The sequence below is a fragment of the Episyrphus balteatus genome, chromosome 1 (assembly GCF_945859705.1).
Source record: "Episyrphus balteatus chromosome 1, idEpiBalt1.1, whole genome shotgun sequence".
NCBI classification, from domain to species: domain Eukaryota; kingdom Metazoa; phylum Arthropoda; class Insecta; order Diptera; family Syrphidae; genus Episyrphus; species Episyrphus balteatus.
Window position 1 is genome coordinate 170,944,763 of NC_079134.1, and position 17,148 is coordinate 170,961,910.

The 17,148-nt window shown below is 29.5% G+C and overlaps 1 protein-coding gene across 2 annotated transcripts in view; it reads left to right on the forward strand.

Moving 5' to 3' along the window:
- The window catches only part of LOC129907221 (uncharacterized), a 59,766-nt gene that overhangs the window by 19,033 nt on the left and 23,585 nt on the right, over positions 1 to 17,148 (forward strand). The window contains exon 1 of one of the 2 annotated variants that reach the window (XM_055983322.1): positions 10,779 to 10,885. The exons of the other annotated variant lie outside the window; for it this stretch is intronic. Coding sequence (XP_055839297.1) covers positions 10,883 to 10,885 — 3 coding nt within the window. The 5' untranslated portion in view covers positions 10,779 to 10,882. Of the gene's footprint in view, positions 1 to 10,778; positions 10,886 to 17,148 lie in introns of those variants that run through there. 2 annotated transcript variants of the gene reach the window in all.

Sequence of the window (17,148 nt, forward strand, 5' to 3'; positions counted from 1 at the left end):
ATGTACCTACCTACTCGTATGCTGTATTATTAGATAACCAATAGGATACATTTTAAATATCGAAATATTTTTTTTTCCGAATTCTGTCTACCTAAATTCAATTTATCTAACTTATTGTCCGCTCAAAGGATTTTACTTTTACATGCATATGTACATTGAATAAAAATAGGTACCTTTCTTATTTTTCCAAATGGTCATTTATAAGCCCACACACTTTTTTTTTCTAAATTTTTTGTCAGTTTGATTAATTTCCATCAACGCCAACAAGTAATCTTTTCGTTTTTCCTTTGAACTCATTTTTCAAACGTGTTCCGAAATCGATCATCCTTCCATCAAACTAAACACTAAAGCTGAATATACTTACACATACTGGTAAAACTTTCATGTGTATGTTAAATAATCTAAAGATCTTAAAAAATCTTTTGAAAAACCTTTACCTAGGATAGGAATCATTATAGTTTTTCTAGCTGAATAAATTTTTTTGATTTGAGACTTCCTTCTTAACGTGATGAGTAGTTTGTATGTTGTTTTTTTTTTTTTTCCTTTTTACATATTTAATATTATTCCTACTTATTATTTGACGTCAAGATCGTTTTATGTGTGTTTTCGTTCGTCTTATCTTTTTTCTTCTTAACTAATTCCTATTCCACATTTCTAGGTACATACTAAGGTTTGTTTTTTTTTTTTATTTTTATTTGGTACCTAACTTATTAATATCACACGTACACCATCAGGCCCCAGGTAGACGAGATTATAAAAAAAAATTTCAATGGAAAGAAACTCTCAACTCTCGTTTCGATCTACCTAAAATTTATAAATGCTTATGTCTTGTTTTATTTTTTCGTTTAAAATATAATACAAATCCAACACAAAACTGAAACTGACGGATGAAAATATATAAAAAGTCCATTATTATTCTTAGCATAAGGTTATACACGGTTACTAATAGTCATGGAATGGATCGTATGGATATAGTTCTGGATGTATTGGTAAAGTGCCACTAAGGAGATCGTGTTAAATAGAAATGGGAGACCAAACAAATTAAACAAAAAAAAAAAAAGTTGTATTTATACAAATATCTGAGAGCTAAGCCTTATATGAATTTAGAACCTCGACAAACAAAAATAAAAATACATCGAACTATTGGAACAAGAGAAACGGTGACTAAACATATCCACCTGGGAATTTGGGTAGGACAACAGATTGGCATCGAGTTTTTTTTTTTTTTTTTTTTTGTCATATAAATCAAAGTGTGCAGTTTTATTTTTTTGGTGGTTTGACAGATTTATATATTAATTTATGATTGTAGGTATCTATACATGTATGTTGGTAACCAATTCGGTGACAAAATTTTTAAAATAACTTGATTGGTAGCTAGCAATCCAGTTGAGATAACAAGCTTTTACGCAGACATTTTTAATGGATTTTAATTAATTTTTTGACATTTTTTAAATGTTATTTTTCAAATTCTTGTGGTCTTTGGAAGCCATTTTAGGAGAGCTTTAGCCTTGAAAACTCGTGAAAAAAACTGAATTCTTTGAAAGGTTTAAAGGGCTCTACACACATTTAATAGTTACTTATAACAATTTATTGATGACATTTTTTTTGTCAATGAATTTAGTTGAACCTCTAAACCTAGCCGGATCTCTGTCCAGTGGTCTTAAGTTTTGCAAATTGATTGATAAAGTACTTAAAACAGTTTATTCAAATACGTGGAATGATCTCACGTTGGGCGCCAGTTATAAACGTTCGAAATTTCACCCATTGGGCTCATTTTTTTTTAAATAAATTAGCATGACCTTTCTTTTTTATTACGTCAAGAAATCAGCTTCAAAGTTGAAGCTGTTAAAAACTGTTAAATGTTTGATTCGATATATGTTGGTTAAATCAAAAAACAAACTACCTAACAACATGGTTGAATCGAAACATCCAACAAAGCTACCAAGCCTGCTTCCACTAAATGACTGTCCAAAATGTATTTCACATATTGGCTTCCCGTTGGGCGCCAGTTAAATTTTGATCTTATAGTTGTTGATAGAAGGCTTCAGTGGTTAAATAACTTATTTCGAAGAAAAAATTAAAATTTAGTTTAGCCTCACCTTTCACTAAAAAAAAGGGTTAAAGGGCATAATAGCCCACTACCCAACCCAGTCTTAGAGCTTTTACGAAGTCAAAAGACTTCAGCTGATGAATTTGACAGGAAAGCCAATTGGAAACCATTTAGAAAATTTGGTTTTATCAAATTGAAAATCTAAAGACAAAAATTAACGTCAAATTTGTACAGACGATAACACTTACACCTCTGTGCTAATGCAGTCCGCATTCGTTAACTAATCGCATTTCCAGCACGTGCTGGCTCTTTTTCCTTCTGTAAATTCAGTGTTTTCTGTTTGTCTTTTGTTGTCAAAGAACTCACGGGGTGTTTTCACTAGTTTTGATGCATCAGTGGATCTAGAGTATCTTTTGATCTCATAACAATTCAAAGTTAGTTTTCTAGTTGCATACATTAAAATAACCCGACTATGAGTATTATTGTGTTTTTTTTTTTCTTATTTTTTTTTTTTTTTAAGAAATTTGTGACTTTTATTTCTTAGTTTTTATTGTAAGCTGAAATAATTTTTAAATACCAATCTGGAAAAAAAACTCGCATTTTTTTCAAACTAAAATCAAAAATTTCAATCGTAATTTGATAAACACTAAACAAGTGATATAAGTGAATCATTCATTTATTATTGAGATATATAAATTGCCACGGTGCTCACAAATTCCTTAACAACTAGGTACAAAATTAACTGGCGCCCAACCTGGGATCAGTGCATTTTATTAAACTATCACAGTGATAATTTAGAAACTATGTAGGTATTTTCTGTTTAAATACTACTGATTTGGTTGACAAATAATGTCTATGATATCCAAATCAAGCTAGCAAGCTAGATACATAATATAAATCTCATTAATTTATCTGCCAGCATTTAAGTAGGTACCCATAACAAATACAAAAAGACTAAAGGCATTATACAATCACGTAATACAAGTAGGTAGATACAAAACCTCTTCAACAAAAACGTCTACCAAAAACCTTCCCAAACTTCTATAAAAAGATTAAAATCTGTTTTATTTTCTTTCGTTGAAGGTACTAAAAAAAGAAGAATTTCTGAAAATCGATAATATTCTCTCAAACTCCAAAAAACCTTTTTTTTGTATGTTCCTTTTTAGTTCCACATCAGAAGATTTCAGTGACACTATCTTCAACTGCAATGCCATCCTTTAAATAAATATATCTACCTAACTAAATATGCCTACTTATACTTATAGTTGTTCGAACTTTTGTATAACTTACAAATCATTTTGTCCCTTTCTTACTCACATTTCACAATACGACAACGACGAACTCTTTTATAATAATCAGAGTCAGAGATAACACACCCGATCAAAGTATAAAATAAAAGCAAAAAAGGAAAGGACTCGTAGTCTCGTATTTGAAATTACAAAAGTTTTAAAATTTCAATGTTTTGGGTTGGGTATGAAGTAGAAGTAGAAGTAGGTAGGTAGGGTACTCATATTCGTACTATATTGAAGTGGGGTGCTGTTTTATATTATTACCTACTCTACCAACCATCATTTGTACCATGTGCCAATACTGCATAATATTATATACTACAAAATTAATACATAAAACATCCTTTTAAAACTCATACTAACACACATAATCACACTCCCAATATATTCCAATTCCAATCCTACAACTTTAGAGCCAGACCCCAGTATAAAAAGGGAGAGAACAACAACAAAAAGCAAAGCAGTCAGTAGTAGAAGGTTTTATGGAATTGTAATAATAACTATAATCACAATCATCATCGGTTTCCTCTCATTGTGTTCCTTCCCCTTCTAATCCTAAAATTCAAACGAATTTCCTTTTAGCATAGCCATAAACGTGGAATATGGATAAGAAGAATATTTTATATTGAAAGCGTCAGGAAATTATATCCCTTCTTGCCTTTACTTTTTATACTATACTGCGACTATATGCTCGAAGTCGATAGCTTGTGTACCTAATCGTACTCTTTCAAGATGAGGCTTTGGTTGTATAGATGTTTTTATTTTTTTAATTTTTTTGGAGCTATAGTGTGTGTTTTTGAATTTGAGAATTTGTTGAAGATGAAGGGCAAGTTGGTACTTAAGTTATGCTTATGAAATTCTCTTCTTTTTTTTGATAATTTTTTACCTTTTATTGGCACTCGTTATTCGAGTTTCCGTTTTTGTCTGATTTGTCTTTGTCGTTGACGTTATCATTTTGTGTGATGTTATTCCTTTTTGCTCAATCGTTTTAGCTGCCCAATATTATTAAAGACGGATGTGTGATATTGTACAAGAAATCTTTGAATAAAGATGATACTTTTTTGTTTGTTGCCTTTTTTTTGTTTGGGTGAGAGGAGTCTGGAAGATACTTTGCGACTTCCGTGTAAAGTCATGTCCTTTTCTCATTCTCACATTTTGTTGTTATTAGCTACGACGATTCCCCTTTTAGGTGGAAATTGATTTTTGTTAGTTGCCATTTCTTCAAAAAGGGGTTAAAGCATCTTTTACGGTTAAGTTATTGATGCTAGGGTTACCATTGTAACATTTTCATTCTTAACTTAATTATGTACTTCGATCCCCATCAAGCGTTGGGCGCCATTTTTTAGTAATTTTATTTTGGGTTTTATTTGGGAATATCATCTGTTAAAAAAAAATTGCTGTAGAAAAAGCTTTGTGATAGATTAATCAAATACAATGATCTCACGTTGGGCGCCAGTAAAATATGTACCTACTGAATTTTCAATGCACATGGAAAGAACTTGAATCCAAACACGTTTTTGAGCAATCAAGCTCTGTTTTCTATTTATCACTGTGGAAAATTATATAAATACAAAATACACTAATCTCACATTGGGCGCCAGTCAAATTTTTACCTAGTTGTTGAGTAATTTTTGAACAACTTGACAACTACTTCAATGCAGACATCTCAAGAATATTCAAGCCGATTTCCTTTTCATTTACTTTATTAATGTCCAAAACGAATTGAACGCATTAATCTCACGTTGGGCGCTAGTTAATTTCTTACCAATTTGTTTAGTAATTTGTGAGCAATTGCAGAACTACTTGAATTCAGTTATCTTAAAATTATTCACACTGCCTTCTTTTATATTCACTTTATCACTGTCTTTAATTAATTAAAAGCATTAGTCTCACGTTGGGCGCCAGTTATTTTTTTTAACAAATCGTTGAGTGATTTGTGAGCAACTTGACAACTACTTTGAGTTCAGATATCTCATTAATTTTCCCACACTGACTTCCTTTATCGTTTCCCAAAAAGATTAATCCCTCGTTGGGCACCAGTTAAATTAATTTTCAAACTTTTGATTTGATTGTTAAGAAATTCAGAATTTTTAATAATCTTGCACTGATTCTACGATATCATAACACTAATATAATTAGACAATATAGTCTCACGTTGGGCGCCATTTAATTTTGTATCAAGTTTTTGAACAATTTCTAAACAAAAACTAAGCATCTGCTTGGATCCAGGAACCTTATAAAGCAATAAAGTTCTGCTTTCACCATATATTTATTTGGGCAAAAATCATTATAAAGAATGTTCTCACATTGGGCGCCATTTAAATTTACCAGGACTTTTGCAATTTTTTAAGGGGAAATTTCAAATTCAATTGGATAATTCATTCGTGGTACTCGAACTGAGAAAATATTCAGTTGCTCTTGGTGCGTTTTAAACACTGTTAAAGTGTAAATATGGCACTTTCATCAATTTTTGAGGTAAGTTTCAATTCTTTAGTTCATCGAAGTTGGTTTAAATTTAATGGTGATTTCAACAAACAGGCATACCTACATGTTTTTTTTTTTAACTAAATTACAAGGCTTTTACTTTTACTCAAAATAATTCAATTGTTTACTAAGTTAGAAACGAATTTGTACATAAAACAAAGTCTCATGTTGGGCGCCACTTTACTTCAAAGATGTTAAATTATCTCAATTCGAATTCTCTTATCATCTTGCAAAAACAATATTTTTGGCATCCCTGTTCTGCAATTTCACAAATAATAAATTTCAACGATTTTACCCTTCATTTTCTGCCCCACATCCTTAAACATCGCATCCAAATAGTATACCTCTCGTACTTCTTCAATCTTCATGTTTCCTTTCAATTTGTATTATCTTGGGCGATGCCGATTTCGATTTTATAATTCTTTCCCATTGACTATATTGTAGAATGAGACCAAAACCAAAAAGGCTGCTAAGAGTCTGTGAGCTGAGCTGGAAGAAGGGAATAATATATTTTCTCATCTTTAATGTTTCTTTTACTTTATTCTTTAGAACCAGAGAGTGAAGTTCAAGTTATTCTCTTAAAATGATTTTTGTTTTTGATTGTGTGTGAGGAAGAGGATACTATAGGTATTACTACTTCGTCTCCGTCTGAATCTGAATTCTGTGGATATTCGATTTTTGTTCATCTTTTTGTATTTGTTTTATATTTTTGTTGATATTGTATGTCTTTTGAATCTTTAAGGGTTAGGCTATATGAAAATGCATACAAATTGAAGAGTGGGAGGACGACGCGACGGCAACATGAAGAATTTTTTTTAGGTACCTACTGATTTTTATCGCACTTACATCTTTTTTTTTTTTGTTTTCTTACATCACAGTTCAATTTCACTGTGATTGTATAAGTTTATTTAAAAATCTATGTATTATTTTATTACGCTATTTAAATTCCGGAGTTGCCGTGGACTTTTTTGAAATTTCATATTCATAGGGAAAGGGTTATACAATACTTGTATAATAAGCAATATGCTAAGCTTAATTTTCTAGAAAATATGTTAATTTTATTTATGTTAACAACTTATCATATTTTCAAGCTAAATTCTAAGGAACTTATTATTTTATTGAAAAAAAAAACATTCTCCATAGACTATCACTTCTTCGAATCTAAGAATGTTTCCTTTTATACCAGCATTCTTTAAAGTATTCTTGCATTTATCACCCTAATTCTAGTACGAATATTTTTAAAGAGAAATACTATTTTAGTAGTGGAATTTAAAATATGATTCATTTAAACGTAGTAGGAAAAATTAAGGATTACTACTTCTACTACCCCCAAATTATTATTGTAAAGAAGAGCAAGCGAGAAATGTCTTTCAATTGATTTGCTTATTCTTAAGTCTTACCTACCATTGTCATGGTTACCACTCTTGTAGACTTTTTAAAATAAAAATTTAAACATTTATAGGTGCTTATTTTGAAAGCGGGAATGAATAATTTTTTTGTCAATCAACATTAAATTTTAATGCAGTTGGATAAAGAGGCTGGTGTAGTTAATCGATAGTTTCAATATTTCCAAATTATTATACCACAAGGCTACCGATATTATCGATAGTTTTTTCTTAAAACTATCGATACAATCGACAATGGAAACTATCGATATCTACCAAACACTATGTTAATTCGTTGTTTACATCCAATGTCAAACGAAAACTTAACTTGTAGTTCAAATTGTGTTTAATTAATTTCAAAGCTATCGATAATATCGGTATACTTGTGGTAAAATAATTTGGAAGTATTGAAACTATCGATAGTTTTGTGAAGTATCGATATACTCGATATTTTTTTGTTATCGATGCTATCGATAGTATGTCAAAGTTTAACCAACACTAAATTAACAGTTAAATTAATTTTTAATGGAAAACATGCTATGTATTTGTGCAAAAGAGAACAAAAACAGCGAAAAAACGATAACAATGTAAAAAATTCCGATTTTCAAAAATTTCAAAAAAAATCACTAAACTTTCAAATAAATTGTTCAAAATTGTTTACAATGTAGCAAATAACGTTTGAGCAGAATTATTAGCAATATAAACATTGTTTTTGATTGAAAAATGACTAAAAACAGTGGAAAAATCTCAAAATAATTGAAAAAACTTTCAAAAAAAATTTTGTTCGAAGTCGTACCGATAAATCGAAAAACTAATGATGCCAATGGATTTCTCGGGTCCGAAATAGGGCGAAACAGTTAATCGCGCGCCTGTCTCAAAAATTTTTTTCAAAAAACTTGCACAGTGTAATAATTCTAAAAAATGCTTTTAACATTAATAAAATTAAAGCTAAGTATTTATTTTATATGTAGGAATAAGCATTTCTTAGAATCCTGAAGAAGCGTGTTACTACATGTGAAATGTCGAAAAAAAAATTTATTAATTAAAACAGACCTATAGCCTACGAAGAAGAACAAATTTAGTTTCAAACAAAGGTCACGAAGATATGTAGGTATAATAATTTTTTTAAGGCTGGTTAAAATATGAAAACAGAATATCACACAACTATTTTAGATGCAAGTATTATCTTCTTTCATACTTTTTTTGAAGCAATAAAGTTTTAATGTTTTTTGAGGTTAAAATTTTGTTTTGAAGTATTTTCATAGTCTCTTAACGTTGAAAAAAATAGTAAAAAATAGTTTAGGTCTTTAGCCCCTAGAAGGCGCCTTATTCAATTTCATGGATTTTCAAATAACCTATAACCAACCATCTATTAAATTACTATTAGTACTTAGTTTAGGAGATATGATGCCACAGAAGAACGTAATCGTTAACGATTAATGAAGTAATGAAGCGTTGAGAATGAGAATATTTCATATTTCGAGTTTTGAGTAATCGTCGTTTAAAGTTTTTGGTTTATGGCTTTTTGTATGAAAATGAGAGGGATTAAGAAAAATGATCTAAATCTAACTTCAAAACTAAGGACACTAAATTAATGGCAATAACACTAAAATTTAAGTTGTGTTTTCACCCATTTATTAGCTGGAAAAAATAAAAAAAAATCGAAAATATCACTTAAACCCTTCTCATTCTCAACGCTTCATATTAGAGTTTTCAAAATGTTCAAAAATCAAGTTTATAGGAATTTAGAAAATGCTGTCATTCTTACCAGAATTTTGAAAAAAAAGAAACTATTTTTTCATAATTGCTAACCCTCCATTTAGCTTTTTTGTAGTCAAACAATTAGCAAATGTACTCGAAGAATTTAAAACTTGTTTTAAAAGTACTTTTCCTCTTGCGAGTGCTATCTTAGGGCTAAGGAAAGTATTAAAGTATTAGAAGTAAAATGAATTTATGAATTAGACTTCAATCTAACATTTAATTAAATGTCCCGCATTGAAGTGCTTGCGAAACTTGATTCTGGTACAGGTTTTAAAATTAATGGATTATTTTTCAAAGTCTTGTGTTAAATTCAAGTTTTGTTTTCGACATGACTTAATTATGGAGTTCTGCAAAGACAAGCATTTTAGCTTTCCTTAGTCCTTCAATTGAGGAGTGACTTTCGAAAAGAGGATAGTTACTGTTAAATTTTTTTCAAACTATGTAAGTATGCAGTTCTGTTTTCCACATTCCATCGCTTAATGTTACCAGTCCAAGGTAAAATAAGCAAATTGATGCCACAAATTACACTCTGAAAAACGATGAAAACTGAAAATGATATAAAAAATCACAATGTATCCCTTAGTTTATTGAGAAATGACTAAAATTGCTATTATCCTTTTAGGAAAAATAAAGCCCCAACTTATGTTATGTTTATTTTTAAATCTTTTTTTGAAAAGAATTGAAGAATACTAAAATTCATTCTTCAAGGGATATGACTACTTTACAAATTAATTTGTTACTCTTATAACCTAGATTTCAAATCAAAACCTCTGGCGTGATATAAACTTCAAATGCTGAAATAAATAATACTTTTTTAAGAAGTTTTGTAGTTATAAAAAAAAATCGTTTTCAGAAATATCAAGTAAAGAAGTATTTAAGAGTGCTTTAAGTAGAAGTGAACTTACGTGCTCAAGATCTTAAAAAGAATATGTTATAAAAGAATAAATATCTACTAGAGAAACGATTAGTTACATACTAATTTGAGACTAAATAAAGTATGAATTAAAAAGTGTCACTTGTTTGAATTTATTTTTATATTTATAAAACAAAACTGTCCTTTTAACAGAGAATTTTTCGTAGACAAAAAGACTTTTCCTAGACTGGCAACCATGTACATAAAATCGCCCTCCCTGATTTTTAATACCACACAATTCCGATTGCACACAAACACAACGGCAACAGCGGACGAGGAGACAAGTACAAGTCTCTTTCGGTTTTTCGTTTTCTATTTCATCGTTCTGTTGTGTGTTTTTCTTTCGGTTAATCGGTCGTTTATGATTAGTTTTAGTTTAAGTTATTCGTTCTAAAACATAACACGTGAGTGAGAGACTGAATGAGAACGGTAGCAGCGGTGTGCAACGAGGGTTGGCGGCAAATTTGAAAAAAAAAAAAGAAAAATTATAAAAATAATATAATATAATTTTCTTTCCCTTATAATAATAATTCTAATTTTATATCCATTTAATTTTTATTATTTTTGTATTTCTGTCTGTTATGTGTTAAATATTTTGTTTACATTTTTTCTTGTGTATTTTATTCATGTAACACAAAAAAAATAAAATACATAATTGCTGTGATATTGTTCAGAAAAAAAAATTAAGAAAGAAAAAAAAAATCACTAAAAATAAAAACAAACCGCAATATTCAATAAAATCAATATAAATAAATATTGTGCAGCAATTTTTTGTTTTTTTAATTATCTTAAATAACAATTATAGCGGTACAAAAATTTATAATCAAGTGCCATAGTGTCGAAGTAGACAGAATAAATCTTCTTCGAAGTGAACTAAAACTTTATCATAATTCAAATCAAGTCATTTGCCAGGGGCGTTGCGGATATTGCCCCCAAAGTTAAAAAAGAAGAAAAACATTTCCAAAGGAATATTCCTGTCATTTCAGCAGATACTATCAAAATGGTAAGCAACAAAAATTTAAAAAAAAAAATTATCTAACCTAATTGCATATTACTATTTTTGTTCAATAGAAAAAAAATGACAATTTAAATCGCACAAGCACAAAACTAATATAAAACGGAAATTAAAAATAAACTCGAAAATCATTTAAAGTTGTTTTATTAATAAAAAAAAAAAAGGAAAAATAAAATTAATTAATTATAGGTACCTCTAATATTTTTGCTAATGTTTATTAGACTTTGTGCACAGAGCTTCTAGCTTCTCTAGCTAGTTTGTTAGTCAGGAGAAATGATATGATTAATTTTATTTTGGTTATTATTAAAGCAAGTCTTCTTACGAAATGCATCTAATTTGTTTACGTGCGATTATTTTTAGAATTATTATTATGTACAAACGAAGATTATTAGATTTAGGTGCCAGTGTAAGGCTAGGGGAAGGCATATAGCTATTCTAAATTAATGTCACTAAATTATTAAATAAATTATAGAAATGTCATCATAATTATCATTAGCTATAGGTACCTTAACGTAGGAGGTAAGTAGGTAGGTAGTAGGTTGGGTACGATGCATAGGTACACTCATGTAAGTATAAGAACTTAAAATATTGTTAGATAGGTATGTTTTGACCTTTTTAAAAATATTTATTGTGCTGGCGAAAGATGAAGTAATGAAGAAATAAAATAATGTAATTAGGTTTTTTAGACTTCATATCTTGTAGGTAATTATTAGTAGAGACAAGAACTCCGTAAAAGGGTACATCCTCCTTTGCTTATAAAAAGACAAGAAGGCTTGAAAGCAAAGGTTGGCTACATCATTTATTTAAAAGACCTTCAAATTTTAAATTTCTTGGAAAAATGTATAATAGGGTAGATGTACCAATACCCGAACAGTTAACGGAAATTCAAAAGTAAAAAAGCTGCAAAAAATTATTTATTGGAGAAAAAAAGTTAAAATATTTTTTATACGAAAGGTGTAAGAATACTTTATTATAAAAATATAAAATTTTGTCAATGAGTACAAAGGATTTCTTATAAAAAAAAAAACCGAAGGCATGTCGTTTTCACCAGAAGCCGAACACAAAGTGCCTGATTCCGAACACCATAAATTTTAACGATTTTCTTTTATTATTTAGACAAAAACTCTTTTACAATTAATTTAAATAACAAAAATATGGAACTTTCAAGGTAAACAAAAATGTTCCATACATACCGTATGTATTTATAAACCATATAGGAAACGGGCCTATATCATTTGGTTCTGGCTCTTCAATGGGCTCAATTTTGTCGGTGCTTCCGATACAAATTTAAGAACGGTTTTAAAACGAACTTTTTTTTTAAGTTGTGGCTATGAATACGTAGCGTTAGATGTGCATTCTAATAACTGGTTGGTAGACATATAAGAGAAAGTTACTATGGATGCATTTTGTATGGTCGACGGCGAAGGGATTAATTCCATATCTGCGTAATGCATTTGTAGAACACCAAAAAGGTCTTTATTTTCTAAAACGTGCACAACAGTCCGCAGAAGTTTGCTTTTATCACCTAGGTATTTTCCAACGTTCGTTGCCTTTTAAACTGGTCCATTCCCACATTGAAGCTCGGAAGTGACTTTTGAGCTCCAACATCTGCCGGCTACATGTGTAGCATGATGTGGGTTGTATTCGGAGAAGAAATGAAGTGCATTTTTTTTATGAAATATGAATAATTATGTGACCACTCACACTAATTTTCTTAAAAAAAAAATACGATAATTTTACGCATCTGATCCTTCCGACAAACTGAAAGCTATTTGAACAAGAAAATATAGATTTCTGAGCGAGATATCGCAAGGAGTGATCGAATATAGTATATAGATTCTAGTTTAACCGGGTTTTTACTTCTAACGGGACGAAACAGTTTGATTTTACATATTTAAGTGAAAGGTGTTCGGCTACTGGAGCTGTTCGGAAATGGGTACATCTACCCTATTTTATTTATAAAAATTTGAGCTATTTCAAATTGTGATTTGAGTTCAGAAATTAGTTCATTTGGACCTGGGTACCTACGTGATTTCTGCACGTACTCCTGATCCTATAGAAATTATAAGCGAATTTAGTTAAATTCGATATCTCAAGGTTCATTTAGATTTATTTCTTCAGTATTATTATCTCCAATCGCGTACCTACCTAGTTTCAGAATCTTCTAATTTTAAAGAACTCGTGTCCAGATATGGGTTGCAAAAGTCGATACGATTGTACTTTTTTAAGATATACTTGGCTTGGCTAAAGAACACAAATATCTACACTTTTACTAAATTCGATACAGTTTTGTCCTTTCGCTAATATCAATGTAAAAAGTATTCTGGATGAATTTTTTTCTTTTCGATTCTTCTAAGATATTGTTAAAGCTGCAATATTAGTCAACTACACTTTTGATTTGAACAGAACATTCAACGGTCAAAGGTGAATAAAATTTGCTTTTAAGGACATTACTTTTTTGTATGTATACAAAGAGATTCATTAAAACAAATTGGCACAGGTTCAATTTTCATAGCTATTGACGATAAGATTAAAGCCTATATTTTGAAGATTAATAAACCTGCAATAAATCTGCAAATTTACATATTTAATCACGAAAGGTTTTTTTTTGGATAAGGCAAAAGTTTTGAGTTGTAAGGAAACATCAGTGTTTTGCAGTTGTAAATGACCTATTTCTTATCACAGGAACAAAGAACAAAATATAAATGCCCTCAAAAACTTTTCCGAATTTTTTGAAAAAAAAAATTAATTTAGTTTTTGGTTTATCTTAAAGTTAAAAATAAATTTTTCGAATTTTTCTTTAATAAAATTTTAAAGATTCAAAAAGTACAATTCTATACACTTTTTATTTCACTTTCGATACAATGCTCAAAGACGATTTTTCATCCCTGATCCAGATTTGAAGATAATCAATTTTTAAGAAGCAGAAATTCTCGTCAATGTTCTTAACGCTTTTAGTTGCAAACCATATTTATATAACTCCAATAACGAAATGCTTTTAATTTCATAATTTACAAAGAATTATTATCAATCTATCAATTATTCAGTGTCATTGATATACACAAATTGATGAAATACCTATATATTAATGGCTCCATAGGTATGATTTATTTATAGATACCTAATAGAATTTGGGGTATTATTTTATTGTACGGAAATAACCTTGTGTTTTTTTTTTTCTTTCTTTTTTCCATAAATAATATACAGTTTGGAATTGTTTAAGGATGACATGTTATTTTTCTAAGATGCTATAATTTTTTCTTGGTAACACAAAGTAGTTTCATCCTGATAGTAACACACTACACAGAGAAAAATAGACCACATAAAATAGAACAAAAACAATAAGATTTCTCTATGGTTTTCATCCAAGAAGGAAACCTTATTAAAACAATCGGGTGTTCCTTATTGTTTTAAAATCTACAAAAAAATAAAAAAAAAAGTGACCAGGCTGGGAATCGAACTGGAGACTTCAAATCATTAGTCGCCCACCTTACCACCTGAACCAAGCTGCCATGAAAATATTGATCGCGATTTTTGTTCTAGTGCTAAGTTGCAAAAGAAATCAACTTTTCAGTCAAATTTTAATAAGATTTTTTCTATAAAAATAATAAGAAATCTCCTTAAAAAAACCTTATTAATCGTTGATTTTAATAAGATTTCCTTATGAAATGTATGAACGGTAAAACAATATGGCAATCTGTTAGTTTTTAGCGGGTCATATTTTTCTCTGTGTAGGTGTGTTAATTTCAGTATGGCACTTCTTAATTCATTCTTTAATTAGTCCAATGGCCAATTTCATAAAGCCCTTTTAAATATTTATCAGGCTTTTCGAACCAAAATTGACGTTTTTTTCATACAAAAAACGTCATTTAAAAGTTTAAACTCCTGTTAAATGTTAATGAAATCGGCCATAACTTTGTTTATTTGTCTTCTTTATTTAATCATCTTTATAAAATATTATTGATTCCTTCTATGGGACCTTTTGTCTACTTAAAATGAACTTAAATTCATCTTAATGAAGAATGCTAGAAGCACTTGCGAACCTTTACTTTGAAATGCAGATGTTTTTAAGATTTATTCGAATTTATGTTTGTCCTTTTTTTGGCAGTTTACCTACTCCTACATACAATTAAATTCGTCAACTAATGCGATCTATTTTATTTGTTGAGCCTTTATTTTGTATCAGTCACTCACACAAATATTGAACTATGTAAATAAAATAAAATGTATAACTTTTTCTCACGTACTTGCTTTTGTAGCTCTTATAGGGTAGAGTTGCTAGTAGCCGGCCCCTTAAGGATTCTCTCTCCTTAAATAAAGAACAGAAACGTCAAATATCAACATTTTCGAATAATTCTTGAAATAAAATGTACTTTTTTTATTAATTTTTCGGTATGGTTAAAAAAAAAATTAATAATAGTTGCCAAAAAATTTTTTTTAAGTTTTTGTATAAAAAAGTCCGATTCTCCTAAATCCGGCCTTTGTTTCCTATGTTCGGCCATCTAGTATCCCATTTCCGGCCACTGACTTTATTAGGTCAAGCTTAAAAAAATTGAATGTTTTTTATTTAAATTTTTGTGTTTAAAGAATTTAGAAACAATTTTGATTGTTAATAAGTTATGACATCAAATGATTTAAAAATGTATTTACTTTTCCCCATTTTTACCGACTTCCAAAAATTAGGAGGTATTCAATTCGTCTGTATTTTGTTTTTTTTTTTTTTTTTTTTTTTTTATGTTTGTTACCGCATAACTTTGGACTGAGTGAACCAATTTTGATAATTCTTTTTGTATTGGAAAGCTGGTGGCTGCAGTGTGGTCCCATTTCAATTTCACTTTTAGCCATAGGAACTATTTTAAAAACCATAAAACTCAGTTTGATCCATGGAAGTCGGTTTTGTTTTTTTTGCTAAAAATGATTATTTAAACTTTTATCAATAAAAGGGGGCCGAATACAGGAAGCTTTTTTTGTGTTCTATCTCCGGCCTCCCTTAAAATTACCAAAATTCACATCTTTTTCCTATTTAAAACCTATTTTATTTGAAGAATAATATATATTTAATAAGAAAAACAACGTTTCAAAGCATTAGCTCTGAAATTGTTTCCACAAAACACTAATTACGATAGTAGGATTCGACAGTAAAATTACAAAAAAACCATACCCGATTGGATCACTTCCCAAAAAGTTATTTTTTCTAAGAAAACTGTATAAAAAGAATAATAAGAATATTGTAATTTTAGGAGAGACATTTAAAAGAACAGCATACGACCAAAAATTTGGAATAAATCCTACGAAATCACAAGTTATAACGATTGTTCTGAAAGGTGGCCGGCTACTGGAGAGGGCCGGAATTAGGCAACTCTACCCTATCCTAGATAAGCATTGGAAACTAAAGCTTTTGGTTTTATTTTTTTGCAAACTTTTTTTTTAATTTTAATATATTTAATTGTTAAAAATGATAAAAAAATATCTATCTGCAAATTTTGAAATTAAAATTGGTTCAGATTTTGACGAATTATACGAGATTACCTTAAAAATATGTCAATTTTTAGCAAATAAAAAAAAAGCCAACTAAGAATACATCTTTGTTAAGTTCACTAAGACCTTTATGTACATCAAATTTAATCAAACCGTTATAAACGTTTTCGAGAAGATTGTAATACCTCGTAAACGGTATATTGCAGATATTTTATTAAAAATTAGATATTAGGTACAAAAATACAATTATAAGGAACTTGGAAATGACCTGTACCAAATTTCAGTAAAATCCATTCATCCGTTTAGCTCCAAAGTCGATGTACAAAACCAGAGTAGGTATGTTATTCCAAAAATCAAACATCCTCACTAATTGATGGGTTGTTTTCTTGTCAGAAAAAGGATTAGGTCCTCTTTGACCTCAGAAAAACTCCTTAGCCAAGACCAAAACAAAAAGGAGTTTGAAAACGTATTGATTTCCGTAATTGGGTAACCGGTTTTGAAGCTCCCATGTTCTTGCACAGCGGTCTTTTTGTCATAACGCTATGAGTGGCACGTCCTTCTTTAGTAAGAAAAATTAAAGTTATTTTCCGGGGATGAATTATTACAAGTTATGAATAGCATTTCAATCATGTATAAAAATAAATAAATAAATAAAAATCAATTTGTTGGCATGATAAGATGTCGGGAAGTTTTAAACTAAGCTAAAAACAAATCTTACTTCATATAAGCAGCATAACAAAAAATAATGAAGCTTTTTATCGATCTCAAACTTC